The 26,332-nt window shown below is 46.1% G+C and overlaps 2 protein-coding genes across 2 annotated transcripts in view; one reads left to right on the forward strand and one right to left on the reverse strand.

The window, feature by feature from the left end:
• The window catches only part of CHTF18 (chromosome transmission fidelity factor 18), a 144,264-nt gene extending 136,237 nt beyond the window's left edge, over positions 1-8,027 (reverse strand). The window contains exons 1-3 of the mRNA XM_068244163.1: positions 7,897-8,027; positions 6,471-6,686; positions 4,992-5,133 (exon numbers count right to left, since the gene is read on the reverse strand). Coding sequence (XP_068100264.1) covers positions 4,992-5,133; positions 6,471-6,686; positions 7,897-7,990 — 452 coding nt within the window. The 5' untranslated portion in view covers positions 7,991-8,027. The remainder of the gene's footprint in view (positions 1-4,991; positions 5,134-6,470; positions 6,687-7,896) is intronic.
• A 58-nt stretch (positions 8,028-8,085) lies between these two features.
• Positions 8,086-23,032, forward strand: RPUSD1 (RNA pseudouridine synthase domain containing 1). Its single transcript, XM_068246705.1, has 6 exons — positions 8,086-8,161; positions 9,992-10,190; positions 12,536-12,659; positions 13,624-13,726; positions 16,483-16,584; positions 20,255-23,032. Exons 2-6 carry the CDS (start codon positions 10,009-10,011, stop codon positions 20,629-20,631), a joined length of 888 nt encoding a protein of 295 aa, XP_068102806.1. The 5' UTR covers positions 8,086-8,161; positions 9,992-10,008; the 3' UTR covers positions 20,632-23,032.
• The last annotated feature ends 3,300 nt before the right edge of the window (positions 23,033-26,332 follow it).

Here is a 26,332-nt window from a genome sequence, read left to right on the forward strand (position 1 = left end):
GATGCTGCCCTTAAACACCAGTTTCGCTTGGGTCTAAGTGAACAACTTAAAGATGAACTTGCTCGGGTAGGGGTTCCCGAGACTCTTAAGGAACTAACCACCTTGGCGATCCAGATTGATCGTCGCTTCAGGGAAAGGAGATTGGAAAAGGCAGGTGTTGTCCGTCCTGTATGGGGCCCTTCCACAATTTCTTCATCTGTTCCTGGAGGGTCCTCAGCCACACCTACTCCGGCCCAGGATGTTCCTGAACCAATGCAGATAGGCCTTGCCCGAGCTCCTCTTACTGCAGAAGAACGCCAAAGTCGGCGTATGGCCAACTTATGTCTTTATTGTGGAGGCATGGGTCATTTCCGGAATTCTTGCCAAATAAGACCTAATAGTAAGTCGGCAGATTCGGAGAAAACTTCTGGGATTCCATCCTTTGGATCCTCTGCTCATATTTCTTTATTTTTGTCTCTACAGGGCCCAAGAGGGATGACCGAGGTCAAAGCAATCATTGACTCAGGCGCATGTTCATGCTTCATTGACTCCAACTTGGCTCAACAACTAAATCTTGGTACCCGGAACAAAAAATACCCTCTCCCTATACAATTAGCTGATGGTTCAAATATTGGTTCAGGACCAATTATGCAGGAAACCCTACCTTTACTTACTACCATTGATAAGGAACACCAAGAATATCTCTGTTTTGATTTACTTCCGTCCCCGTTATTCCCAATCATTCTCGGAATGCCTTGGCTGCAGGCACACAACCCCCGGATTGACTGGGCTACGGAAAGAATCACCTTTTCTTCTGCCTACTGCGCTCGCTATTGTCTTCCAAGGGCAGGAAAACTACTATGTATCCATTCTGAAAATAAGGCACTAGTCCCTCCTCAGTATCACGATTTCTTGGATGTATTTAATGAAAAATCTGCCGATGAACTCCCTCCTCATAGGATTTATGATTGTCCTATCGACCTTTTACCCGGGGACGAAATTCCCTTTGGTCATGTCTACCCACTATCAGAACCGGAGACACAAACATTAAAGGACTACATTGAGGAGAATCTCCGCAAAGGTTTCATCAGGGCCTCTACTTCCCCAGCAGGTGCAGGCATATTTTTTGTAGAAAAAAAGATGGATCTCTCCGTCCTTGTGAAGATTACAGAGGTCTCAATAAAATAACAGTCAAGAACAGATATCCTCTTCCTCTTATGACCGATTTGTTTCAACATCTCCGATTTGCCCAAGTTTTCTCTAAGTTAGACCTTCGTGGAGCTTACAATTTAGTCCGCATCCGTAAGGGTGACGAATGGAAGACCGCCTTCAGATCACGGTTCGGACATTATGAATACCTTGTTATGCCATTTGGGCTGTGCAATGCTCCTGCTACCTTCCAACATCTGGTGAATGACATCTTTAGAGATTTCCTGGATCAATTTATGATCGTATATTTGGATGACATCCTGATCTTTTCAGATTCTTTGGAGAATCATCAAGAACATGTAAAGAAGGTGCTGGGACGTTTAAGAGTGCATGGTCTTTACGCTAAGGCGTCCAAATGTGAGTTTGAGAAGACAAATATACAGTTTTTGGGTTTACATATCTCCCCTGGCGGTATTTCTATGGATCCCAATAAAGTCTCAGCCATTTTGGATTGGCCCACACCTATTGATAAGAAAGGGGTGCAACGATTTTTAGGGTTCGCAAATTTCTATAGGAAATTTATTAAAGGATTCTCAGCTGTTGTAACTCCAATTACACAGCTTACCAAGGCTCAACGTACTTTCTCCTGGACTCCGGAAGCTCAAGTAGCATTTGATTTACTCAAGAAGCTGTTTACATCTGCTCCAATATTACAGCATGCTGATCCAACCAGACCCTTTGTGCTTGAGGTGGATGCGTCAGAATCCGCAGTAGGGGCGGTCTTGTCCCAGTATTTTGAACCCAAATCTACACTACATCCGGTTGCTTATTTTTCTAGGAAATTAAATCCTGCAGAAAAGAATTATGACATTGGAGATAGAGAGCTCTTGGCCATTAAATTAGCCCTTGAGGAGTGGCGGTATTTACTTGAAGGAACTAAGGAGCCTATTCTTATCTTTACTGATCACCGGAACTTGGAGTATCTTCGCACCGCTAAACGCCTCAGACCCAGGCAGGCTAGATGGGCTTTGTTCTTTTCTAGGTTCAATTTTCATTTGACTTATCGTCCAGGTTCAAAAAATACGAAGCCTGATGCCCTCTCACGAATGTTTACTGAAAAGGATCCTTCTTCCCCTCCAGATACTATTCTGTCCATCCGGAACTTTCTCCTCATCCAATCTGATGTCCTACAACAGATCAGACTCAGTTCCTTGTCTTCACCTCCAGATTCATCCTTTGGACTTCAGTTGCAGGATGGTCTATTTTTGTTTAAGGATAAAAATCTTTGTTCCCAAAGATGATAGAGAATCTGTTTTATCTTTATGTCATGATCATAAACTGGCCGGCCATGGTGGAACTGCTAAAACTTTGGAACTATTACAGAGAAATTTTTGGTGGCCAGAGATGAGGAAGGATTGTGCTGATTATGTGCTGGCATGCTCTATATGTGCTAGATCTAAGAGTTCCAGGTCCAAACCATGGGGACTTTTAACACCACTTCCCATTCCCTCCCGCCCCTGGGAGATATCATTGGATTTTATTGTGGAATTACCTGTATCCTCCGGCAACACGGCTATTTTGGTGATAGTTGACAGGTTTACTAAGATGGCCCATTTCATAGCCCTAAAAGGAATTCCGTCGGCTGCTACTACTGCTGAGATTTTTATCAAGGAAGTTGTTCGCTTGCATGGATTGCCAGCTAATATTCTATCTGATAGAGGGGTACAATTTACCTCAAAGTTTTGGAAGGAATTATGGAAAAACTTGGATGTGAAACTTTCTTTGTCTTCAGGGTATCATCCTCAAACTAATGGCCAGACGGAGAGGACCAATCAATCTCTGGAACAATATTTGTGATGCTTCTCTTCAGCAGCCCAGGATGATTGGTCTAGTCTTCTACCCTTGGCAGAGGTGGCATATAACAACTCGGTTCATTCAACCACAGGACAAACTCCTTATTTTTCAAATTATGGATTTCATCCAGTAATTTCCGGGTATCAAAACGGATTCATCGGTTCCACAAGTTCAAGAGAGACTAGAGTGGCTATCAGAAAACTTTATTCAACTGCAGGAGAAAATTCAGCAGGCCCAGACCAAAGCAAAGAAGTTTGCTGACAAGAAGAGAGGCAGGAATCCGGTTTTCAAAATAGGAGATAAAGTATGGTTGTCAACAACTAATCTCAATATCCGCTGTCCTTTCAGGAAGTTAGGACCCAAGTTTATCGGTCCTTTTTCCATCATCCAGAAGATCAATGATGTAGCGTTCGAGCTTGCTTTACCCGAGTCTATTAAGATTCATCCGGTATTCCACGTATCTTGCCTGAAGAAGGTAGTACATGATCGTTACAGCAGTAGAGTGACTGGTCCTCCTCAGCCTACCTTGGTTGAGGGTCAAGAGGAATTTGAGGTAGAGAGAATCCTGGATAGCAAAAGGCGGGGGAACTCAGTACACTATTTGATCAAATGGGTTGGTTTCGGTCCTGAGGAGAATTCCTGGGAACCGGCACGGAACGTCCATGCTCCTCGGCTGGTGAAGGCTTTCCACAAGAGATTTCCAGGGAAACCTGGTCCTGAGGGCATTCGGAGACTGCCCTTAAGGGGGGGGCAGTGTCATACTCACGTGGCTCTGCTCCGTCCACGGCATCCTCCGTGTGTGGCTTCAGTCCCGCACTGGCGTCCGGTGGTCTCTGCGCGCCCCCGTGGTTTGGCTACGACGGTCGGGGGCGTGCGTACGTCCATGCGGAATGGCGTCAGGTCATGCATACGCATGCGCAGGACTATGGCGGACATTTGTACGCATGCGCAGCGTTCGAGATCGCGCGCCAAAGTGCGGCCCTGCCCCTATAAAAGGTGGTCCCTTCCCAGCGTTCAGTGCTGTTCGTTCTGACAGCTAGTGTGGTGTTCAGCGGTTCGCTCTTGACCAAGCCTGATTTCCTGTCTGATCTTCTGTTGTGACCCTGCCTGTTTGACTATCCTGATTCGCCTGCCGCCTGCCCTGACTTGGATTGCCATTGGACTCTGCTCTTGCCTGCCGCCTGCCCTGACCCGGATTGCTATTGGACTCTGCTCTTGCCTGCCACCTGCCCTGACTCGGATTGCTATTGGACTCTGCTCTTGCCTGCCGCCTGCCCTGACTCGGATTGCCATTGGACTCTGCTCTTGCCTGCTGCCTGCCCTGACCCGGATTGCTATTGGACTCTGCTTTTGCCTGCCGCCTGCCCTGACTCGGATTGCTATTGGACTCTGCTCTTGCCTGCCGCCTGCCCTGACTCGGGTTGCCATTGGACTCTGCTCTTGCCTGCCGCCTGCCCTGACCCGGATTGCTATTGGACTCTGCTCTTGCCTGCCGCCTGCCCTGACCCGGATTGCCTCAACGGACTTACCCTTACTGGATTACTCTAGTGGCACTGTTCTCCCAACCACCAGCTGAGACTATCCCAGTACTGACCTGGTGAACACTAGGCAGCTAAGTCCAGCTTTCCCCTTGGGGTTTGTTGGTGAAGACCCGTGGGCGCTTAGATCCCATTACTGGGTAACGTCTCCTCCATCGGTGGAAGGGTCAACAGTGTCCGAAGACATAACAGCAGTTAAGAGATGCATTTCATGTTACATACTTTCAATCAACAAGATTGTAATATGCAAATTAGAGTGGGTGGAATCCTAACCTGAGGAGTCGGAATCGGTGGATTTTTGTACCGACTCCACAGCCCTGTTGCTGCTACACAATCAAATAATTTTCTCATATGTTTATTTTCAGTTCAGGTTTGCTTTAAGTACCTCCCATATTTCAACACCTCCCACTCCCATCTTCAGGCTGTTCTAATGTAAGTTTGAGGCCATGCTATCACACCAGAGTGAAATACCTTTCTTTCTGCTCGTCTGTGGGCTCTGGGGATGCTGGAGGAGTAATATCATCGCTGACTGCGGTGTTGTCCAAAGATCGGTCTTCCGATCCAAAATCCAACTTCTTAACAGCATCAATTCTTGGGCGCTTGGGTTTAGGAGCTGAAAAGAAAAAAAAAATGTCAAGAGAATAAAAGCTTTGGTATCCTCTCTACCATTACACAGCCAAACCTTAGTCAAGCCTATTGTGTTCCCTCATTTCTTGTCCCCAGAAATACCTACAACTATTAAAGACTAATTTTATGCCCTTAGGCCCGGGCCACACTGGCACAACAAAAAAAAAAAAAAAACACTTAATGGACCCAAACGGAACGGATCCGATGTTAACCTACGGATCCATTTTACTGTAATTTTTTCCGGATAGACGGTTGCGTCGCATTGATGCCTTTAAAAACTGATCGGTTACACGTAACAGTTTTTACAGGGATGAGTTTTCCTCCAGTGCTACTGTGAACCGGGCCTTAAAGAGAAATTGTAACCAAGAATTGAACTTCATGTGACTCCAATGAGAACTCTTCCTTTTCTCAAACGGATCATCAGGGGGTTCTGTATGGCTGATACTGTGGTGAAATCCCTCCCATAGTGTGATGTCAGGACCATGGTCCGGACACTTTCCTGTCTGAACCTCATTGCATTGTGGGAAACAGCCGTTTACAACTGCCAAAAAAGCAAGCAGCATCTCCTTCCTCTGGCATAACCTGCGAGCAGTAAAAATGTCACCACGTGATAAATGTCAGAATGTAAATCAGGAAGAGGAACTCTTTAAACTCTCTTGCACCCAATGCCTCAACTGATAGAAAGATGGACTAGTCCACTTCATTTATAAATTTAGTGGCAAACCAGTAACACCCCTCCCAAAAATTTGTGCTCTGCTTATTATTATTATATTTTTTTTTAAACAAACCTTCCCATGAGAGGTTCATGATAGTGTGCCATTTGGGTAAGCAGGAGACGGGGTGAGCTAATCATTTAGCTACAGGGTGCTGCGCCTCTGGCCATGGGAACCTCCATCTTCTCCACAGAAACATCTGCTGCTGTATTTTCATCTTGCAGGCAAAATCCCACATGTGCCCAAAGCAATGCATGCCGGGAGATGTAGTCCATGGATGTGAGAGCACAAATTCATAATGTGGTGCAACTGCGGTCAGTCCACGGAGATGATGGTGGCTCTCATACGGACGAGAGGCCAGAGGAGCAGCACCATTTAGGCAAGTCATTTTGCCCCCCTCAAACCCAAAAATAAAATGCCAATTAGCATCACTCAGGATGCAGATGGTAGGTTAGTAAGTGAAAGCTTCTAGCAGTTTTAATAGTTCAGCGATTTGCTAATCCCACCTTCCCCCCTCCGGTGAAGCTAACTGGCACATTAGGTGAATGTTTCACTAAATACTAGTCACTATATATGGATATAGATAGATAAATCTGTAAGGAACACATACTGAGAGGTGGCTCAAAAAAGCTGTCTGACAGCTCATCCTCTTCTGAGAGGTGGAGGAAGGTGGCATCTCGCTTCTTCGATTTTCCTGAAGTGACATCACCATTTTCTTTACTGGCCTCAGACCTGGTCACATGATCAGCAGCAGTAAGTGCCTCCTCAAATGAAAGTTTGTTGCGAAACTGTGATACTTTTGGCTCAGGACGACACGGCTCATCAGCTAACAATAAAAACAAAATCAGAAATAGGACACAAAAATTTATAAGACAAAGTGCTACAAAGAAAGTTAAGAAAAATTGGCTTATTGCTAACCCCCCTTTCATATATTGCTTGAATCCCACACAAAAGGTTAGACAAAGGCTGCACAGATGTGTGTTCACTGCACAATAAACTGATTAAGGAGTCACTGGATTGGGTATTGAATAGGAACATAATTTGTAATTAAATAACTTATATAGGCACTATATGGCGCAGTGTCAAGAGCTTTGGGGCTCTATGTGGCGCAGAGGGTCAGGGGCTCTATGTGGCGCAGAGGGTCAGGGGCTCTATGTGGCGCAGAGGGTCAGGGGCTCTATGTGGCGCAGAGGGTCAGGGGCTCTATGTGGCGCAGAGGGTCAGGGGCTCTATGTGGCGCAGAGGGTCAGGGGCTCTATGTGGCGCAGAGGGTCAGGGGCTCTATGTGGCGCAGAGTGTCTGGGGCTCTATGTGGCGCAGAGTGTCTGGGGCTCTATGTGGCGCAGAGTGTCTGGGGCTCTATGTGGCGCAGAGTGTCAGGGGCTCTATGTGGCGCAGAGTGTCAGGGGCTCTATGTGGCGCAGAGTGTCAAGGGCTCTATTGGGCGCAGAGTGTCTGGGGCTCTATGTGGCGCAGAGTGTCTGGGGCTCTATGTGGCGCAGAGTGTCAGGGGCTCTATGTGGCGCAGAGTAGGGGGACCTATGTGGCGCAGAGTAGGGGGACCTATGTGGCGCAGAGTAGGGGGACCTATGTGGCGCAGAGTAGGGGGACCTATGTGGCGCAGAGTAGGGGGACCTATGTGGCGCAGAGTAGGGGGACCTATGTGGCGCAGAGTAGGGGGACCTATGTGGCGCAGAGTAGGGGGACCTATGTGGCGCAGAGTAGGGGGACCTATGTGGCGCAGAGTAGGGGGACCTATGTGGCGCAGAGTAGGGGGACCTATGTGGCGCAGAGTAGGGGGACCTATGTGGCGCAGAGTAGGGGGACCTATGTGGCGCAGAGTAGGGGGACCTATGTGGCGCAGAGTAGGGGGACCTATGTGGCGCAGAGTAGGGGGACCTATGTGGCGCAGAGTAGGGGACCTATATGGTGCATATAGTCACTAGTAACCAGTAACCAGCAGGGAACACACAGAGGTTGCTGTCAGTCATGCAGGCAATGCACATAGCACGGCAGTGTTCCTTCCCCCTCATCACCTTCCAGCTCGGCCAGCACCTCCAGCTCGGAAGCGAACTGGCTCTCATAGTCCTCCTCCACCCCGTACAGCTCATACTCCTCCTCCTCCTCCATGGCTGTGGCTGCTGCTCTGACAAGATTCCCGCCACACTTCCACTTCCGGGCAGCGTCACATGACTTGCGCGGCTCTGCGCTTGGATTGGCTGCCCGGGATGTGGCGCTGCGGTGATTGGCTGCGGCAGGCGTAGTGTAGAGGTCCGGGACGTACAGAGCTCATACAGACAGGTAAGAGGAGGTGCAGCAGCTCCAGGGTTTGTTTACATCATGCACGCTTATGAAGCGCAGATAGAGCGCCCTCCGCAGGCTGGCAGAGTGTGGCTTCCTCGGTGTTGCAGTAGAGGTGGCAGGGCGCTGCTAATATGGTACATAATAGTTATATACAGGCTGGATCGTATGATACAGGAGAACAGGGTTCAAATATCAGCTCTTCATGTTCAGTTAGCCTTCACCTATTTAGTAAGGAGTCCCTGGGCTAGACTCCTTAACATTACTACTGAACGAACTTGAGTGGCTGCATATCTAGTGCTTTCAGTCCTCCTGGAGAAAAGCGCAATATAAATGTTATTTGTCTTATCTTTAGATCAACATGCTAAAAGAATCTATGGGGTTGATGCACTAACTACGAGTAATGTTGTCGTGCGCAGGCACCCATTGTGTTACAATACACTGACCACATAGGGGGGACACAGGAATAACCAATCGTTACACTGACCACATAGGGGCACACAAGCAGGTGACATGGGAACAGTCAATCATTACATGAATGACTGTTCCTGTGTCCCCCTATGTGGTCAGTGTAGTTACAAGCAGTAGTAACGATATTTTGCTGTGCCTTTCCTGCAGGGGCAATGTTAAGAGATCCAGCATTTCAGCATACCCCATCAAAATAGCAATAAATGCTACTGAGCATGTGCAAAACCATGAAGCACATAAATTAACCCCATAATACCCTCCAGCAGCACTATCGTTGCAAACTGAGTTTCCACCCCAAGAAAAGCAAGTGGGCAAAGGTCCTGGTGTGCGCTGTCCAAGTGGACAGAGTAAGGCTTCTTTACGACCAGCAGCTGACAGGTGGTGGTGAATTCACCACCTGTCAGCTGCTCTTCTGCACTGGCCAAGCTCCCCCACCTTCCCCATGGAGTCAGATGCTGCGCTCAGCCTCAACATATTGTAGTTGTCTGCCTTCCTGTAACACTACTGTGTCTCAGCGCTGACACGTGTGGTGTTACAACCACTGCAATTAGGTTGCATTTAAATTGCACCCAAATAGCACCGGCGGGTGGCAGACGGGAGACTGGACTGCTCGGCAAGCGCACAGATCAGACTCCTATCTGAAAGAAGCCTTAGAATAAAAAGTCAGAGTGAAGTGAGGACCGAGCCTTTAGCCCAGCGATCCAGCAAAGGGGCAATGATTCCATTGATTTCATGTATTCAGGAAGAAGGAGGCACTCCACAGGCTTGAACTTGCGTTCAGTTTATTGCATGTCGTTACACTACATGTTTCGGGCTCCGCCCTTCATCAGGTGTGACACACCTGATGAAGGGCGGAGCCCGAAACATGTAGTGTAACGACATGCAATAAACTGAACGCAAGTTCAAGCCTGTGGAGTGCCTCCTTCTTCCTGAATACAAGTATCACTTTGTGGAGCAGGGGTGGTGTACCTGCATGGAGCAGTGCACCGGCACTAGCTCTCCTTGCCCAGGATCGAGCCGATGAGCTGGGATCAGTCATTCATTATACTGGATTCCATTGATTTCACCTTAACTGTATGCTATTTTGACAAAGTATGCTGATATGTTTGGAACTAGCAAAGGGGGTCTACTACTTATGCTCTTTCGGAAATTGACCTGCAAAGAAAATCTATACCTACGTTCATAGTAACAGTACCATGTCTACACTGTCAGCTGTCGTATGTTTTGTTTACAGCAGCATTTGACATTAAAACTAACCTTCCATGGGAGGAAATAAATGCACTGATTTTATAGGCTACATTTGGCTACTCCCAAACTAAATATTTGAATCAGTAGCATCTTGTTATTTCCTTTGTCTTTTAGGTGGCAGCTGCGTTTCCATGGAGCCAGGCAGTATTGAGAACCTGCGCATTCTATACCAGAGCCCGGACTTCTTAGTGGTGAACAAGCACTGGGATATCCGGATAGACAGCAAGATGTGGTATGAGAAAGTGACTGTACAGAGCCAGCTGAAGCATCGCTTCCCTGAACTGGCTGATCCAGATACTTATTATGGGTTCAGGTGAGTAACTCTCATAGGGGTTGATTCACTATAACAAATAGCATGCCTCATCAGAGTTAACATGCCTTATCAGAGTAGCATAGCGAGCGCTACAAACGTATGCCTGCTAATTAGCAATGACGAGAGCTCCACTCGTCCTGCCCTGAGTCCCTGCGGGTCCAATTACTTTAAAGGACATTATCCCCGCACTTTGATTGGCCCAATAGGCTGCATGTCACTTGACAGGCAGCCTATTGGGCCAATCAAAGTGTGGGGATAATGTCCTTTACAGTGATTCGACCCGCAGGGGCTCAGGGCAGGATGAGTGGAGCTCTCAACATTGCCAATTAGCAGGAATAAGTTTGTAGCGCTCGCTATGCTACTCTGATAAGGCACACCAACTCTGATAAGGCATGCTATTTGTTAGAGTGACTCAACCCCATAGTGCTGGCAGGATAGTCTACCTGCAGGTCAGTAGCAATAATTTCAAGTAAAAAAATAGGATACTGGAATTGGAGCTTGATATGACAGTGAGGCGGTAGTAACTCAGGCAACCACTCTACAGCTGTGGTGAGCAGAAAAGCATTTCAGGATGGACAGCTTGTCTAAAATGTTTCCACTCCTATTAGCCAAGTACAGAAAGGTTACACTGCAGTGAGCCATTCCTGTTAGCCAAGTACAAAAAGTTTACACTGCAGCGGGCACAGGCTCAACAAAACTGGGCTGTTGGAGACTTGAAAAACATAACCTATTTGATGACTCGCAGTTCCTGTTGAGGCCCTTAGGTGTCGGGTCATTAATCCATGAACCAACCTGCCTTGTCTGCAGTCCAGGCTGACGGTGGTGTGGAAAGTGGTAGAAGAGGAGATCCGTAACACGAATGTGCAGCTGATAAATGTGCAGAAATGTCATTGGTCAATATGGTTTAGAATCGCAAAATACATTTTTCCAACATCTCTTGGAATCCATGGAGGTTGTTTTGACTACATAGGAAGGCCTCACCCAGTATTAGAAAAGTGTTTAGTGAGTGTAGGAGGTACAAAAGGGACATGAACAAATTACAGAAAATTGTTAAAGTGCCCCTTAACCGAGGAGAAATCTGTCGCATGAAGGCCATGGTGGGCTAGATTACCTTTGTAGAAGTGTCTGAATGAGGGGAATGTGAACCCTGACAACAACAGGTACTGCCAGAATACATCTTAAATGTTGATCTAGCCCATCATGGGCTTTGGTCATTTTTTTTTATTTTTTAACACCAGCTCAGAGGCACTTTACATTAAAAGATACCTTAGCGCTTAAAGAGAAACTGTGACCAAATTTTGAACTTCATCGCAATCAGTAGCTGATGCCCCCTTTCCCATGAGAAATCTTCTCCTTTTCACAAACAAATCATCAGGGGCTCTGTATGGCTGATATTTTGTTGAAACCCCTCCCACATTGTGATGTCGGGACCATGGTGCTGATATCACGCTATGGGAGCCTTGTTGCATTGTGGGAAATAACAGCTGTTTCCAACTGCCAAAAAAGCAAGCAGCATCTCCTTCCACTGACATCACCTGCCAGCAGTAAAAATGTCACCATATGATAAATGTCAGAATGTAAATCAGGGAGAGGAAAGATTTTACAATAGGCAAACACTGATTTAAACATTTATACATAATTATTGTAAAAAATTAAGCACTTTTGTTCATTATGGTATTTTCACTGGAGTTCGTCTTTAAAATAGTTAAAAATTGTCGCCTGCTCTGTGTGGGGAGTTGTGCAGATGCTTACCATGCCCTGGCATCACACAGTAATTAACCCCGGTTTTTACTCCTGGTGGGCGCGGTCAATGCCCTCTGACCTGGACATACTATTATGCGTATGTCTGCTTGGGCATCTTGTGACTGCACTTCCTGTTGACCCCATGTGGTGTATGCATGCACTCCTTTCACAACATGTACCCGGTACGCCCTCCACCCCAAACGGACATATTAGGATGCGCAGTGTAGTATGTCCGGGTCAGAGGGCGCCAACCAGGATTAAAGAAGGGAGTCAATTGCCCGAGAACGGAGGTTGACACCAGGTCATGGGAGGTGCCATAAGCATCTGTACAACTCCACACATGCACAGTACGCTTCATTAAGCACTAAGGTATCCTTTAACCATCTGCACTATGTTACTGGATCACACATTACCATTTCCATTATCGGTTTTAATTTTTGTCTGAATTTAATTCATTCAATTGCTAAGAGGTAAGGGGGAGGATAGAGAAAATCTCTGCATTGGGAACATAGACAGGTTGCAGGTAGATTGGCCAGTTTACTATTCTTGCCTGTCTTTTAGGCTTTTTCTTGTGCCAGTTTAACTTCTACTTTTTTTTCCAGGTTCTGCCATCAGCTGGACTTCTCGACTAGTGGGGCTCTCTGTGTCGCCCTCAGTAAGGAAGCGGCGGGCCGTGCCTATAAATGTTTTAAAGAGCGCACTGTAACCAAGGCATACCTGGCACTGGTAAGTACGACATATGCCCATCAAATTATAGTAAAACTCTACTTTTGTTGAGGTATATAGACCTTGTAACTCCCAATGCTCACATGATTTCAGCTTCCTTACTTGTTTTTTATGCATGTAATTACACAGCTGCTTTACCTATGGCAAATGCAAAACACTTTAAAAAATGTTATGCGGTTAAATGCTCCTCCTTACCCTTATAAAATCGCTCCGAAATCGCTGCATGCAGAGCAATTGAGATTTTGGCAAATGACAATTGCTCCTGTGGGATCATGGCCATTCACATTTAGTAGCGAAGCTAAATGTGAATGGCCATGATTTCAACATTTTGATTGGCATAATTATGGTTGGATTTGCCTTGTGACCTCTAGTAATTGTTTGTGTCTTCTGGATTTGGTTAGATTGATCTTTATAATTGTGTCTTCTGATTCACATCTAGTCTAAGTGGAGGTATGTTTTGCTGTAACTTTATACATATTTAATCAGATTGTGTGTACCTTCTTTTGTGCCTCTGAAGAAGCGGCCTATAACCGGTAAATACGTCGGGTAATCTACGAGCTTTGCATAGAGAGCTACATGTTACTGTTATGCTGTATGAAGCCAGAAGAAATTTGTGCAAGAGAAAATGTGATGCATTTTGGAAATTAAATTCGACTTTACGTTTGCTCCATGTAAACCCCATATTGGAAAATTTTGGATATGGTAAATGAATCCTGGTTCCAGTTTGCCCATCCGTAGTTACACAGTACAGCATCATGTGACAGGAGGCTACAGTCCTGTCAATGAACATCATAACAAGACTTGTGATTTTTGTTGCCAGGGCCTGTTGTAATAAACTTGTGGACATTTTAACTTCACCACAGACCAGGTGTTTCTAGAATAGCCACATATGTCTACTGCTGAACTCGCTTCTTGCCCTTTGTTATGATTGGATTGTGCTGAGGTCTTTAACTTTACTACACAGGTGAGGGGGCTCGTTCCACAATGCCGAATGACTATCACACTGGCTATTGGCAAGAATACAAAGGAAGGACTGACACACATGATGTGCGTGGAGGGGACTGAAGGTAAGGAAACATGTTTACAGGATTTTATGCACATGAGCCCATAGTAGACTGCACATTAAACACTTCTGTATTGCAACTCCTGTGTTCGGAGGACCTAAAATCAACTTTTAGGTTGTCTTTAATGGACAGCTGTAGTGGGAGGTATGTGGAAGCTGCCATATTTGTTTACTTTTAAGCAATACCAGTTGCCTGGCTGTCCTGCTTGTCTATTAAGGCTGCATAAGTGTCTGAATCACACCTGAAACCAGTATGCTGGTAATCTTGTCAGATCTGACAATAATTTCAGAAACATCTGATCTGCTGCATGCTTGTTCAGGGTCTATGGCTAAAAGCATAAAGCCCCATCTACACGATACAATTCCACGTGCAATCTATCAAATTCAATTGGATCAATTAAATCCGACATGTCGGATCAGGACTTGATTGATAGTGTGGTCGATTTTGCATTGATAACTAACTACTAATGTCTGATTAATTTGATCCAATTGAATTTGATCGATTGCACATGGAATTGTATCGTGTAGATGGGGCTTTAGAGGCAGAGGACCAGCAAGACAGCCAGATAACTGGTATTGCTTAACCACTTAAGGACCAGGGATGTTTTGCAAGATCTGTGCTGCGCGGGCTCTCCAGCCCACAGCACAGATCAGGAATAAGGCAGGGCGATCAGACTCCCCCCCCCCCCCCCCTCCCCTTTTTTTTCCCCACTAGGGGGATGACCTGCTGGGGGGGTCTGATCGCCGCCGCTCTGTGTGGCCAAGCAGGGGGGGGGGGCTCCTCAAAGCCCCCCTCCGCAGCGATTCCCAGCCTCCCTGTCCTTCCCTCCCTCCCCTCCTTCCTATGGGCGGCACAGGACGTCGATCCGTCCTGCACCGCCTCTGATAGGCTTCAGCTTCAGCCTATCAGATGCCGGCGATCCCCGGCCAATCAGAGGCCGGCGATCACCGATCTCCTTTACGGTGCTGCTGCAAAGCAGCGCCATGCGATGTAAACACGGGATTTCTTCCCGACGTGTTTACATTTCGCCTGCGAGCCGCGATCGGAGGCTCGCAGGCTGTTCACGGAGACACCCTCCGTGAACTGACATGGAAAGGAGCGGCTGGTTCCATGTAAATCCACATACGACCTGCCGCCGCCTATCGGCGTCGTATGTGGTTAAAATACAATGATTATGGCAGCCAGCATATCCCTCTCACTTCATTTGTCCTTTAACAATTATCCCTTGTTGACTTGCAGACATTTGAAAGAGGTGACCAGGGTATGTTTCCTCTAGCCACAACTGATTAACCTCCTTGGCGGTTATCCCGAGCTAGGGTCGGGGCGGAAAACCGCAGCTAAGAGCGGTAATCCCGACCTCTGCTCGGGGTAGCCGCCGGAGGCTGTATGCAGAGCAATGCGCGCAGCGGGAGCGTTTCTACATACCTCCCGGGGATCCCGACGTCTGCTGGCATTCTTCTTCCTCTCCTCCAGGGCTCTGCTTCCTGCTGGTGAGATCGCCGGCTGTCGGCATGACAACAGATGGCAATCTCACTTTAGAGTTGCAGCGCCACCCGGAGGATGGAGGCATAACTGCAGCGCTGGAGGCAGGGAGGTGAGTGATTGCTAAAACTGCTGCAGATCTCCCTGGCAGCATGATTTTTTTCCAGGTCTTAGGGTCTGAAAGGGTGCAAAAAAATTGCACCGCTTTTGGACCCTAAAATCCGGAAAGAATCATAACGCCAAGGGGGTTAAAGCCCTGGCCTCTCAGTGTTTTATGCGGATGAATACAGGCCTTAGCTGACGGGCCCTTCCTGGTCTCCACTCTCCAGCTACAGCACTACAGCTGCATCTCTATAAATAAAAAAATTATCAAAAAGTAAATTTATTTCAGCAGTTGATTTCAAAAAGTGGAACTCATATCATATGGATTCATTACACACATAGTGAAATATTTTACGTTTATTTCTTTTCAGTTTGTTCATTATGGCTTACTGGTAAGGGAAACCCCAAATTCACAATCTGGGAAAATTAGAATGGTACAGAAGACCAATAAACGTATATTTTCTTTATACAGAAATATTGGCTTACGTGTGCCCAGGTACGCACTCAGTACTTGGTCAGGGCACCTTTTGCATGAGTCACTGCTTTAGTGCTGCGTTGCATGGAGGCAATCAGTCTATGGCCCTGCTGAGGTGTCATGCCTGGTGCACACTATGCCATTTCCCGTCAGATAGATGGGTCGAATAGATCATTTCCAACAGGTCTGATCTGATTTCCGATTGTTTTCTGTTCTGATCCAATCACTTCTTTACAGAATCAACCAGATAAAACGATGGAAAATCAGAATGGACCTGTTGGAAATTATCTTGTCGGAGAAAAGCGCTATACAAATGTTAGGATTAGGATTAAGGCCCATACACACGTCGGATTTTTGCGAATGACCCGTCGTTTGAACGTTCCGTCGTTCGCACGTCAAATCCGGCGTGTGTACAGACTATCGTTCGGGTGATAAGACTGGTTTTCTCTGAAAACCAGTCTTATCACTCGAACGATAGTCTGTACACACGCCGGATTTGACGTGCGACCGACGGAACGTACAAACGACGGGTCGTTCGCAAAAATCCGACGTGTGTATGGGCCTTTATTAGTAACGGCCCATTCTGTTACTAGAGAGAGAGATATTATCTGCATGACAGAGATAAACTTTTTCCCCCACATTAATGACAGCCTGTGTTCGCCTCTCTCTATTGATTCTTATTCCTTTTCTCTTTTTTCAGGATGTGAGAACGCAAAGCCTTGTCAGACTGATCTTACAGTCCTACAATACGGACTGTATAAAGGAGAGCCTGTCACCAAAGTCTTGCTGCAGCCGCTGACTGGTAAGCATAATTGGGAGGAATACCTGAGTTTGTTATGCTAGCCACACACTTATCAATTTTGCAGTTAATTTCCTTTGCTGCAACATGTCTGATCAATCAAAGTTTCCATTAATCAAACAAAACTATCAATTGGACAGCAGTTGATTGACAGCCCATAGCGCTGAACTGCATCGACCAATGCAATGCTGTGGTTTGATCGTTTTTCAATAGATTCCATGCTGAAATCTATTGAAAATCGATGTGCAGTGTGTGTTAGGAATCAATGGCTCGCTGATCAGATTCAGATCAGAGAGGTGTCGAGTGTTTTGCCACATTGGCTGGCAAATCTACTAGTGTGTGGCTAGTTTGAAGGCCTCCTTCCACTTAGTACACTTCTGTCCGGTTTTTATCAGCACATCAATGTTACAGATTTATACATGTTGATGAAAAGTGGACAGAAGCGCACAGATAAAAACAAGGCCTTAGCTTGTGGGACAGAAAACATCAGGAACTTTTTGTCAGAATGACTTCCTGTATTTTAAAATGTAAATTTGCATTCTTAAAATAAATATAAAGGCAATATAAAAAAGTCAGATACTTACCTATAGAGCCTTCCCTGCCTTTTTTTACTCCCCTTGTTCCAGCATTGTCACCCCCGTTGTGTGTATTATTATTATTATTATTATTATTATTTATTAGATTTATATAGCGCCAACATATTACGCATCGCTGTACAATAAATAAGGTTACAGACAATGATAACAGTGGTGACAGAACAATACAGGTAATAGACAATAGATACAACTAAATACAGGTAATAGCAAAAAGATACACAATGCAGACAGTAGTACAATGCCAGATCATAAACTGGAGTGGTAGTGGTAACAAGTTCCAAATTCTGGGTAAAGTGCACACAGTTATGTATGATACACAAGGGGAGAGGGCCCTGCCAAAAGCTTACAATCTAATGGTCGACCGAATGGTCGAATTCACGTCTCTGAGCCCCCAGGAGGCTTTAGAAGCACTTGTGTTCCCGAGTGCTTCTGAATACTTGCCGCTCCATACGGCGCATGCATGAGCGGAGCCACCCATTTTTGGAAGCACTGAGGTACATAAGTGCTTCCGAAGCCTTCCAAGGGGGCAGATTAAACGGGGTGATGGCGCTTGAACGAGGGGTACAAGAGAGTACAGGGATGGCTCTATATGATCCAGAGCCATCCCTGTCCATAGGTAAGTATGTAACTTTTTATATTGCCTTTACATTTACTTTTAAACAGAAGGCATTTGCAATAATTTAGTTGTAAATGAGCAACTGGGGTTTCCCAAATATGCAAATCATCTCTTTATGCCCCTAAAAAGCAAGGCTGCACATCCAGACCCGCTGGTGCACAGTGAGCCTGTGGCTAATACATTTTACAGAGCCACATCAACCCAACATGCATACAGACTATTTTGGACTTATTGGTCCTCATCAGTGCATGGCAGGGATTAATATGTTTCTCTGGGATAAGTACTAAGGATTACCCAGACAGCTCATGGAGACCCAGAACCACCTGAAGGTATAAAAGGCTTAAAGAGAACCTGTAACCAAGAACTGAACTTCATCCCAATCAGTAGCTGATACCCCCTTTCACATGAGAATTCTATTCCTTTTCACAAATGGATCATCAGGGGGGTCTGTATGGCTGATATTGTGGTGAAACCCCTCCCACAGGAAACTGTCAGGACCATGGTCCTGACAGTTTCCTGCCTGTGAACCTCATTGCATTGTGGGGAAAAAAACGCTGTTTCCTACTGCCAAAAAAAAAAAAAGCAAGCAGCTTCTCCTCCCTCTGACATCACCTGCCAGCAGTAAAGATGTCACCATGTGATAAATGTCAGAATGTAAATCAGGGAGAGGAAAGATTTTACAATGGGCAAACACTGACTATATCATTTATACATAATTATTGTAAAAATTAAGCACTTTTTTATTACATTATTTTCACTTGAGTTACTCTTGAGATCAAAAAAGCCTTCTATCAAAAAGTAGTGCTAAATGTAATTTTGCCTTCTTAAAACAGAAGGTATTTGTGATAATTCAGCTGTAAGTGAGCAACTGTGGTATTAGTCTATACCTTGCAATACTGAAGATCAGCAAGTCCGAAACAGACTGTATGTATGATTGGTGTGGCTCTGTAAATGCATTAGCTACAGGCTCACTATACACCAGCAGCACTGGATGTGCAGCCTTGCTTTCTAAGGGCATAACGAGATCATTGGCATATTCGGAAATGCTGCAATGGGACCAAGGGCTTCGGGAGGTGGCGGAATAAAACAGGGAACAGCGCTGGAACCAGGACACTGTGAGAGGACTCAGAAGGCTCCATGTGTGAGTATGTGACTTCTTTTTTTTCTGTCACTACAGATTTACCTTAAAGGAGTCCTCTAGCAACTCATGCTACCCAGAGTACTATTTACCTGGGGCGTCCTCCAGCCCCTGGCAGCCACTATGTCCCTTGCCGCAGCTCCACTGGCCCCCGTTCCGCGATGGTGCGTAGGACGCCCTCCAGGTAATCTTCTACTGCTCCTGCGCGAGCGCCGACGCCGCCAACCACCTCCACGTAGTCTGAAACATACTGCGCAGATGCAGAACTACTGTGTCAGCACAGTACGTTTCAGACCACGTGGAGGTGGTTGACAGCGGCGCTCGCGCAGGCGCACTATAGGACGTCCTGGAAGTCATCCTGCACACCGTCGGGGAACGGGGCAGTGGAGCTGCGGCGAGGGATATAGTAGCTGCCAGGGGCTGGAGGAAGCCACAGGTAAGTAGTACTATGGGTAGCATGAGTTTCTTGACGACTCCTTTCACTTTGAGTCATGACTTAAAATTATTTCATTACTTTACTTTAGTTTGACCTCTTGACGACCAGCTAACGCCGATTGGTGTAAACTGGTTGTCTGAGGGTTTTCCATGAAAACGGCCGCTCAGTTCACGGAGGGTGTCTCCGTGAACAGCCGGAGAGCCGCCGATCGCGGCTCGCCGGCAAAATGTAAACAGGCGGGGAAGAAATCCCCGCTGTTTACATCATACGGTGCTGCTGCGCAGCAGAGCCGTAAGGCAGATCGGCGATCCCCGGCCTCTGATTGGCCGGGGATCGCCGGCATATAATAGGCTGAAGCCTATCCTTCAATGCGCAGCTCACAGGGGGAGGGAGAGGGAGGGAGCGGGCAAGACGGCGGAGAACGCTGCGGAGGGGGGCTTTGAAGAGCCCCCCACTAAGCAAATGCAGCCGGCGGCGATCAGACCCCCCCAGCAGGACATCCCCCTAGTGGGGAAAAAAGGGGGGTAGTCTGATCGCCCTGCTGCACTCCTGATCGGTGCTGCGGGCTGCAGAGCCCACGCAGCACCGATCACTGAAAAATCCCCTGGTCGGCAAGTGGTTAAAACTCCACAATTAAGCAGAGTTTTATTTGCATAAAAAATGTAAAAATCTTTAAAAGCTTTTGAAACATAAACAAAGAACGGCTGCACCATTGCATAGAGGTTTTGCCCATTTTGTGTCCCTCTCATGTCAGAGAAGACAGGTAGTGACAAATGTTTCCTATTCTTGATGACAAGAAAAGCTGACAGAAGTAATAGCCCCTCCTTCTAAGAAAAACTACTGTCTGACTTTAGGCTACTTACTGAATACAAAATTCTTTTATATAGGTCGGACCCATCAGCTCAGAGTTCACTGTAGCGCTCTGGGCTTCTCCATCGTGGGGGATTTCACCTATAGCTTTAAAACCGACACTGACCCATATCGTATGATGCTGCATGCCTACTACCTATGCATCCCCACTGACCAAGAGCTTATCGAAGTCACAGCTCCCGATCCCTTCCAGCCGGAAAAAGATCCCATCTGGGAGCCCAAAGAAACTGTCCAAAGCCTGAGTGAAGCCATGGCCAATATTATCAACAAGGCAGCCATTAACAGCATACCAGAAGGTAAAACCACAGAGCAAATACCACCGAAGCAAAAGGAGGAGACTGAGGCAGAGAGAGCTGTGTGCCAGCAATGGTTGTCGGAATGGGCTGGGGAGTAGCCAGCTTTACAGAAGAACAGTAGGGGTGCAGATCAGCCCTGGGCTCACCAGTCTTCACGTTCCCTGTAGTACTGGAGATGAAGCAGTAACATCTTAGCAGTAGTTCCTTTGCATCCGTTCAGCCAATCACAGCTGTAGAAACTCAGTGCACTGCTTGCTATTGTTCGTTTGGTGTCACCAATATCCACCAGCAAAAGATCCATTTCCTGCTGCTAGAATACATCAATGTTTTTACCAAGTCCTAGGAAGGATAGGATAGGACACGACCAAGGTCTACTTATTTTAAACATATTAAACACCAAGTTATGTCTGGGATTTGTATCGGACACTGCCCTTGTGGCGTGAACTTATCTGCTAGCTACAATCCTATTGCAGATTCTACCTGTGACCAAACACAGCAGCTTTGTGAGCATGCTTATAGCCAGTGCTAAGGGTAAATAGTGGCCAGTTCTGAGTGCAACCCAGAGTTACATCAGTATAGGTTCTCTGTGTGGTAAATGACTCACTGATGATGTGCGCTTTCAGAGAAATGATTGGCTGCCTCTTCAGTGATGTCACTGGCTTCCAGCAAGGCAGTGCTTGTACGTGAGGCCATTGATATGCACTGATTTGATGAACTGCTTGTAATAATGGTTGTTAACAAAACAACTGCCTGCTTTGGGTGTATATAAGAGGATAACTATAGCCATACTTCTCACTCAGTGATCTGCCTTATAATGGAAATGTGTAAGTAATTGTTCTAGCTCTGTTTTATTTTTTCTGAAATGTAATGATTCACATCTTCCTGTAAGCCATATCCGCAGGGCATGTTGAATCATGGACACCAGGTGGCAGCACCATTTAACACTACTGAGAATAGATCTTGAAAGCCTTTTAAAGCGGATCTGAGATGAAAAACTAACAATAACAAGTAACTTGTCTATTTATCTTATCTAAGGTTTAGATGTTTTACACAGCAAATCTAGCTGCAAACAGCTTCAAAAGTTTATGATTATTTATTCCTGTGATACAATGAGGGCAGCCATGTTCTGTGTCACATTGTCACAGGCTGAGGGCTGGAGATGCTATCAGCTTGCCTGTGTGTAAATTCACTCCCCTCTCCATCTCCACTCTGCCTCTGAAATCTCTGGCTAGTAACCTCCTCCTCCTCCTGCCCAGACTGAGCTCCCATAAGCCCTTGCTACAGTGCCAAGGCACTGTGAAAAAGCTGTGGACGAGGCTTGTTTAGTTTATAGGGAATTACAGTATTAAAACAAAACAAAAAACGTATTTGGCTTGAGGAATTCCCTATAAACTGTATGAAAGGAACACAATTATGCAATGAGTAAAATTTGATCTCGGATCCACTTTAATTTCCAGATCAGGGAGTTGGAATGCACCCTATTTTGACTGTTCCAAGCTGTATGTGGTGAGTCATACTCAGAATACTCAGAAGGAGTATGACTGCTCCAAGGGAGCACCAAGTTTGCAGATTTTACAGCCAATTATATTCTTTATTTTGCTCCCTGATAAAGCGCAGTGCACTAGAAAAAGAAAAGGTGAATGATAGGTTTACCCCATTTTATCATGCTTCAGGTTACTATTCAGTGAGTAGGAATCCTATCAACCTACATGCTAAGGCCCCATTCACAATATTGTCTACAGGGAACACATGCAGAGCAGGCTGTGCACTGTACACAATAACAAAGTGTTAATATAAACACTGCAGTGTCTGGCTGTGCTGAAGCCATTGCTTCTCTGTTTATGTGACCCTGAGGGGACCTGGGATAAAAATGTAACTATCCTATTCATGCTTCTTTCCTATTTTCCTGTTTTGGTAGTAGATGTAACGCAGGCATTTGAGAGTGGTGCTCGGCCTCCTGTCACCTGGTCCCATGGATCTGCCAGGCATTTGCAGGCCGGAGCAGTGCTTTTCAGCGCTGCTAGATTTGGGCGCAGCCGGCGCCTCCATAGACTTCAATAGGAATCATTCCTATTTAAGCGCTCAGTGAGTAACGTCGGCTCCGTCAGAAGACGGAGCCGAAGTTGCTTAAAAAAATGATAATTCGGCCTCCAGCAATCGCTGGAAGCTGAATTATTTCATTCCCCCACTATCCATGTCAGCCTGGAGGGGGAATAGTAATTAAATCGGCCTGGACTTGTGCAGAAGCAGGATCAGCCATATACCGCTGTATCCTGCGCCCAAGTCTACCGGCGCCGTTTTCAAATGTACTCTTGCAGGCAGCTGAAAGCATTTGCGGGATGGGGTGGCGCCTGCTCCCAGCATGTATATATGAGCTGGCAGCAGCTGGCCACTATATATGCTATGTTTTTTAGTGCGCAGTAACCACACAATGGCACATATGCAATTCATTTTTTCAACTAAGTTATCTCCTGGGAGATTGTTTTTATCTTCTCTTTAAACGACTCCAATACACTACTGTCTACTTGACATATAAACTTTATTAAATACTGTATAAACAACATACCCTAAACCCATTAAAAAGAGCAGTACTGCGATGATCTGCCTAAGCTATCCACAGCCGGCTGTGTCACATACAACGGTCTCCACTGCATACAAGCACCCATTCACATACATTGGTCATTATACTCCCGGGAGTTTTCCATAAGATGTCTGCCTGCGGCAAGCTTAACTTAAATGACTCCAGGTATGTCCCTTGTTTCTCATGCGGGGGCTGTATGCCGGGTATTAGTGTAGCAGTTTCCCATAAGCAGCAAGTACATGCCTCATGGATATATTCATGCAGCGTTAGTGGTTAATAAACAGCAGACGTATCAAGCACATGTAGCTTTGTATGGGTTGCCACTGAGGGCTCTCACCACCTCCTGCGCATTGTCCCACTTTGCTTGAGTCTGTTATACAGTCCTCTTTAGTGCGCTCTGCGTCCTGTTCTGTCCACTCCGCGTTTATAGGCGTCCGTATGCCGGCATGTCCGCAATGAAGGGATCCCTCACTGCTATCACAAGACCTGCCGCTCGAGACCCGGATGTGACGTCACCGCTCCGCTCTCCGCATCACTAGTATCGGCCGCCCACCAGCCTTCATCAGATGATCATCTTGTGATAGCAGTGAGGGATCCCTTCATTGCGGACATGCCGGCATACGGACGCCTATAAACGCGGAGTGGACAGAACAGGACGCAGAGCGCACTAAAGAGGACTGTATAACAGACTCAAGCAAAGTGGGACAATGCGCAGGAGGTGGTGAGAGCCCTCAGTGGCAACCCATACAAAGCTACATGTGCTTGATACGTCTGCTGTTTATTAACCACTAACGCTGCATGAATATATCCATGAGGCATGTACTTGCTGCTTATGGGAAACTGCTACACTAATACCCGGCATACAGCCCCCGCATGAGAAACAAGGGACATACCTGGAGTCATTTAAGTTAAGCTTGCCGCAGGCAGACATCTTATTGAAAACTCCCGGGAGTATAATGACCAATGTATGTGAATGGGTGCTTGTATGCAGTGGAGACCGTTGTATGTGACACAGCCGGCTGTGGATAGCTTAGGCAGATCATCGCAGTACTGCTCTTTTTAATGGGTTTAGGGTATGTTGTTTATACAGTATTTAATAAAGTTTATATGTCAAGTAGACAGTAGTGTATTGGAGTTGTTCGTGTAGATATTGTATCACTACTGGCTCCCCTAATTAGGGTAGACATCAATTTTTCACAAGTTCAGGCGCAGGATATCATTGGATAGTATCTTCTCTTTAAACTAAATTTTCAGAATTTTACTATTGAAAAAGTACCCAAAAGTTGGTGAAAAAGTACTATTACATTTATTTTGAGTATTTTCTTGCTTACTGGTGGCTTAAAATTAATTTTATGTCAAGTTGTGAAAATATCACCGAAGAGAAAACCTGAGAGAAAAGTTAATTGCAAATAGGCCAATATGTGAAACACCAACAAGCATGTGATTACACACACTGCTACACTAATAAGACTCAGTTAAGCCTTGCTGAGTGCCGATGTATGGTTGAGCTTCATGTTTAAAAAAACAGCCACACCCACTGCTGCCCATGTCACTCCTCTACCCACCCTTTCTTCTGCTCAACCTTTTCACACCTCCCACCCCAGTTACTCACTTCCTAGTCCCCCAGAGGCAGTGGCCTCTGCACCAATACTTAGGTCACGCAGTAATCACATGGGAACTGGCCCTAAAAATGAACTACGTTAAATAAGAATACGGCATTCTAGGACATTCCTAAGTTACGATTAGTACTATAGATGCGCATGATTATCTCATCATTCTGTATTTCACTTTGGGTGCGCTTTAAGGTGCGCAATGAGGTTGCAAGTTTGAGAGCTGTTTCATATTTTTGCCGACCACTTTGAGTTTACTAGTCGGTTTCTCTTTTACTACCGGAGGGATGTTAAACTTATTGTATGGTAAGAGTGACACAATTCCCTGTTGGCTGTATGTGAGTCTGCCGGGGTTGTGCAAAACACTTTGCCAGGTCCTTCTGCTTCATTCCCCAGTATAATGCATAGCGCTCTCTATAGATCACATTGTCCTATGCACTTCCGAAAGTGCCCTCCCATTTGACTGTGTTGGGCTTGCTAACTGATGTGCTTCTTGATTGGTCAAGCGATAGCCAACTTCATTGTGCACACCACTCTCCTGCCTGCCCCATGACATCACATACGTGCCTCTCCATCAACCTTCTTTCCCCTGCATAGCAACAGAGCATGTTGCTAGCTATACAGCGGACATCATGTCTGGGGAGCCTTGGAAGCACTTGTGTCCCCGAATGCTTTTGAAGACTGGCAGCTCCATACTGTGCAGGTGCAAACAGGCTCCCAGACATAGCCACCCGTCAGCAGGGACACGAGTGCTTCTAAGGGCTCCTGGAGGAGGCAAATTTGAATGGGAGACAACACTGGAAAGATTACACCGAGAAAGGACAGGGAAGGCTCTATAGGATCCAGGGGTATCTACTTTTTATTTTTGATGTCACTACAGATTTGCTTTACAGTGTCCATGTGGCAGGTTACTGTGGTCCAGTCTGGTAGTAAGGCTAGATAGTGTCAGTAGATGAGATTCCGACAATGGGCTGAACTGCTGTCTTCCTCCTCCCTCCCCTGACAGCTATCTGGCTGTGGTGATGGTGCAGAGGTCAGACAGTGACATCACTAAGGGGCCAGAAAGAAGCATGGCAGACATGGGATGGGTGTGGCAGGCAGAGGCACGGCGTGGATTAAGAAATAGTGTAGCATGGGCAGGTGTGGAAGTCCAGATAAACACCCCTATAGGCACCAGCACCCTGCTCTTTTGAGGTGACACAGCTGCATAATATATGGCCTTCTACTGTGATTCATTTTTCCGCATGTTTGCTTTGAAGCATATATATATATATATATACATATATATATACATATAGACAATATTGTGAATGGGGCCTTATATATATATATATATGTATGTATGTATATGTGTATATATACTAATGCAAAATCAAGACCAGTTGTTGCACATGCTTCACCTTTGTCAGGATTCTGTACAATGACACCAAAGTCTATCGTGATGTTACCTGTTGACCTGTTAGCTTTTCTCATGCCTCTCCCTGATATTTTCCAAAACTCCTGCTTCTACATTTTGCTGAGTGTATTACTTACATACCTGTGATGTTAGCCACTCCTTAAAGAAGAACTTCAGCCTAAACAAACATACTGTCTTTAAGTAACATTAGT

Source organism: Hyperolius riggenbachi, chromosome 7 (genome assembly GCF_040937935.1).
Source record: "Hyperolius riggenbachi isolate aHypRig1 chromosome 7, aHypRig1.pri, whole genome shotgun sequence".
Taxonomy (NCBI): domain Eukaryota; kingdom Metazoa; phylum Chordata; class Amphibia; order Anura; family Hyperoliidae; genus Hyperolius; species Hyperolius riggenbachi.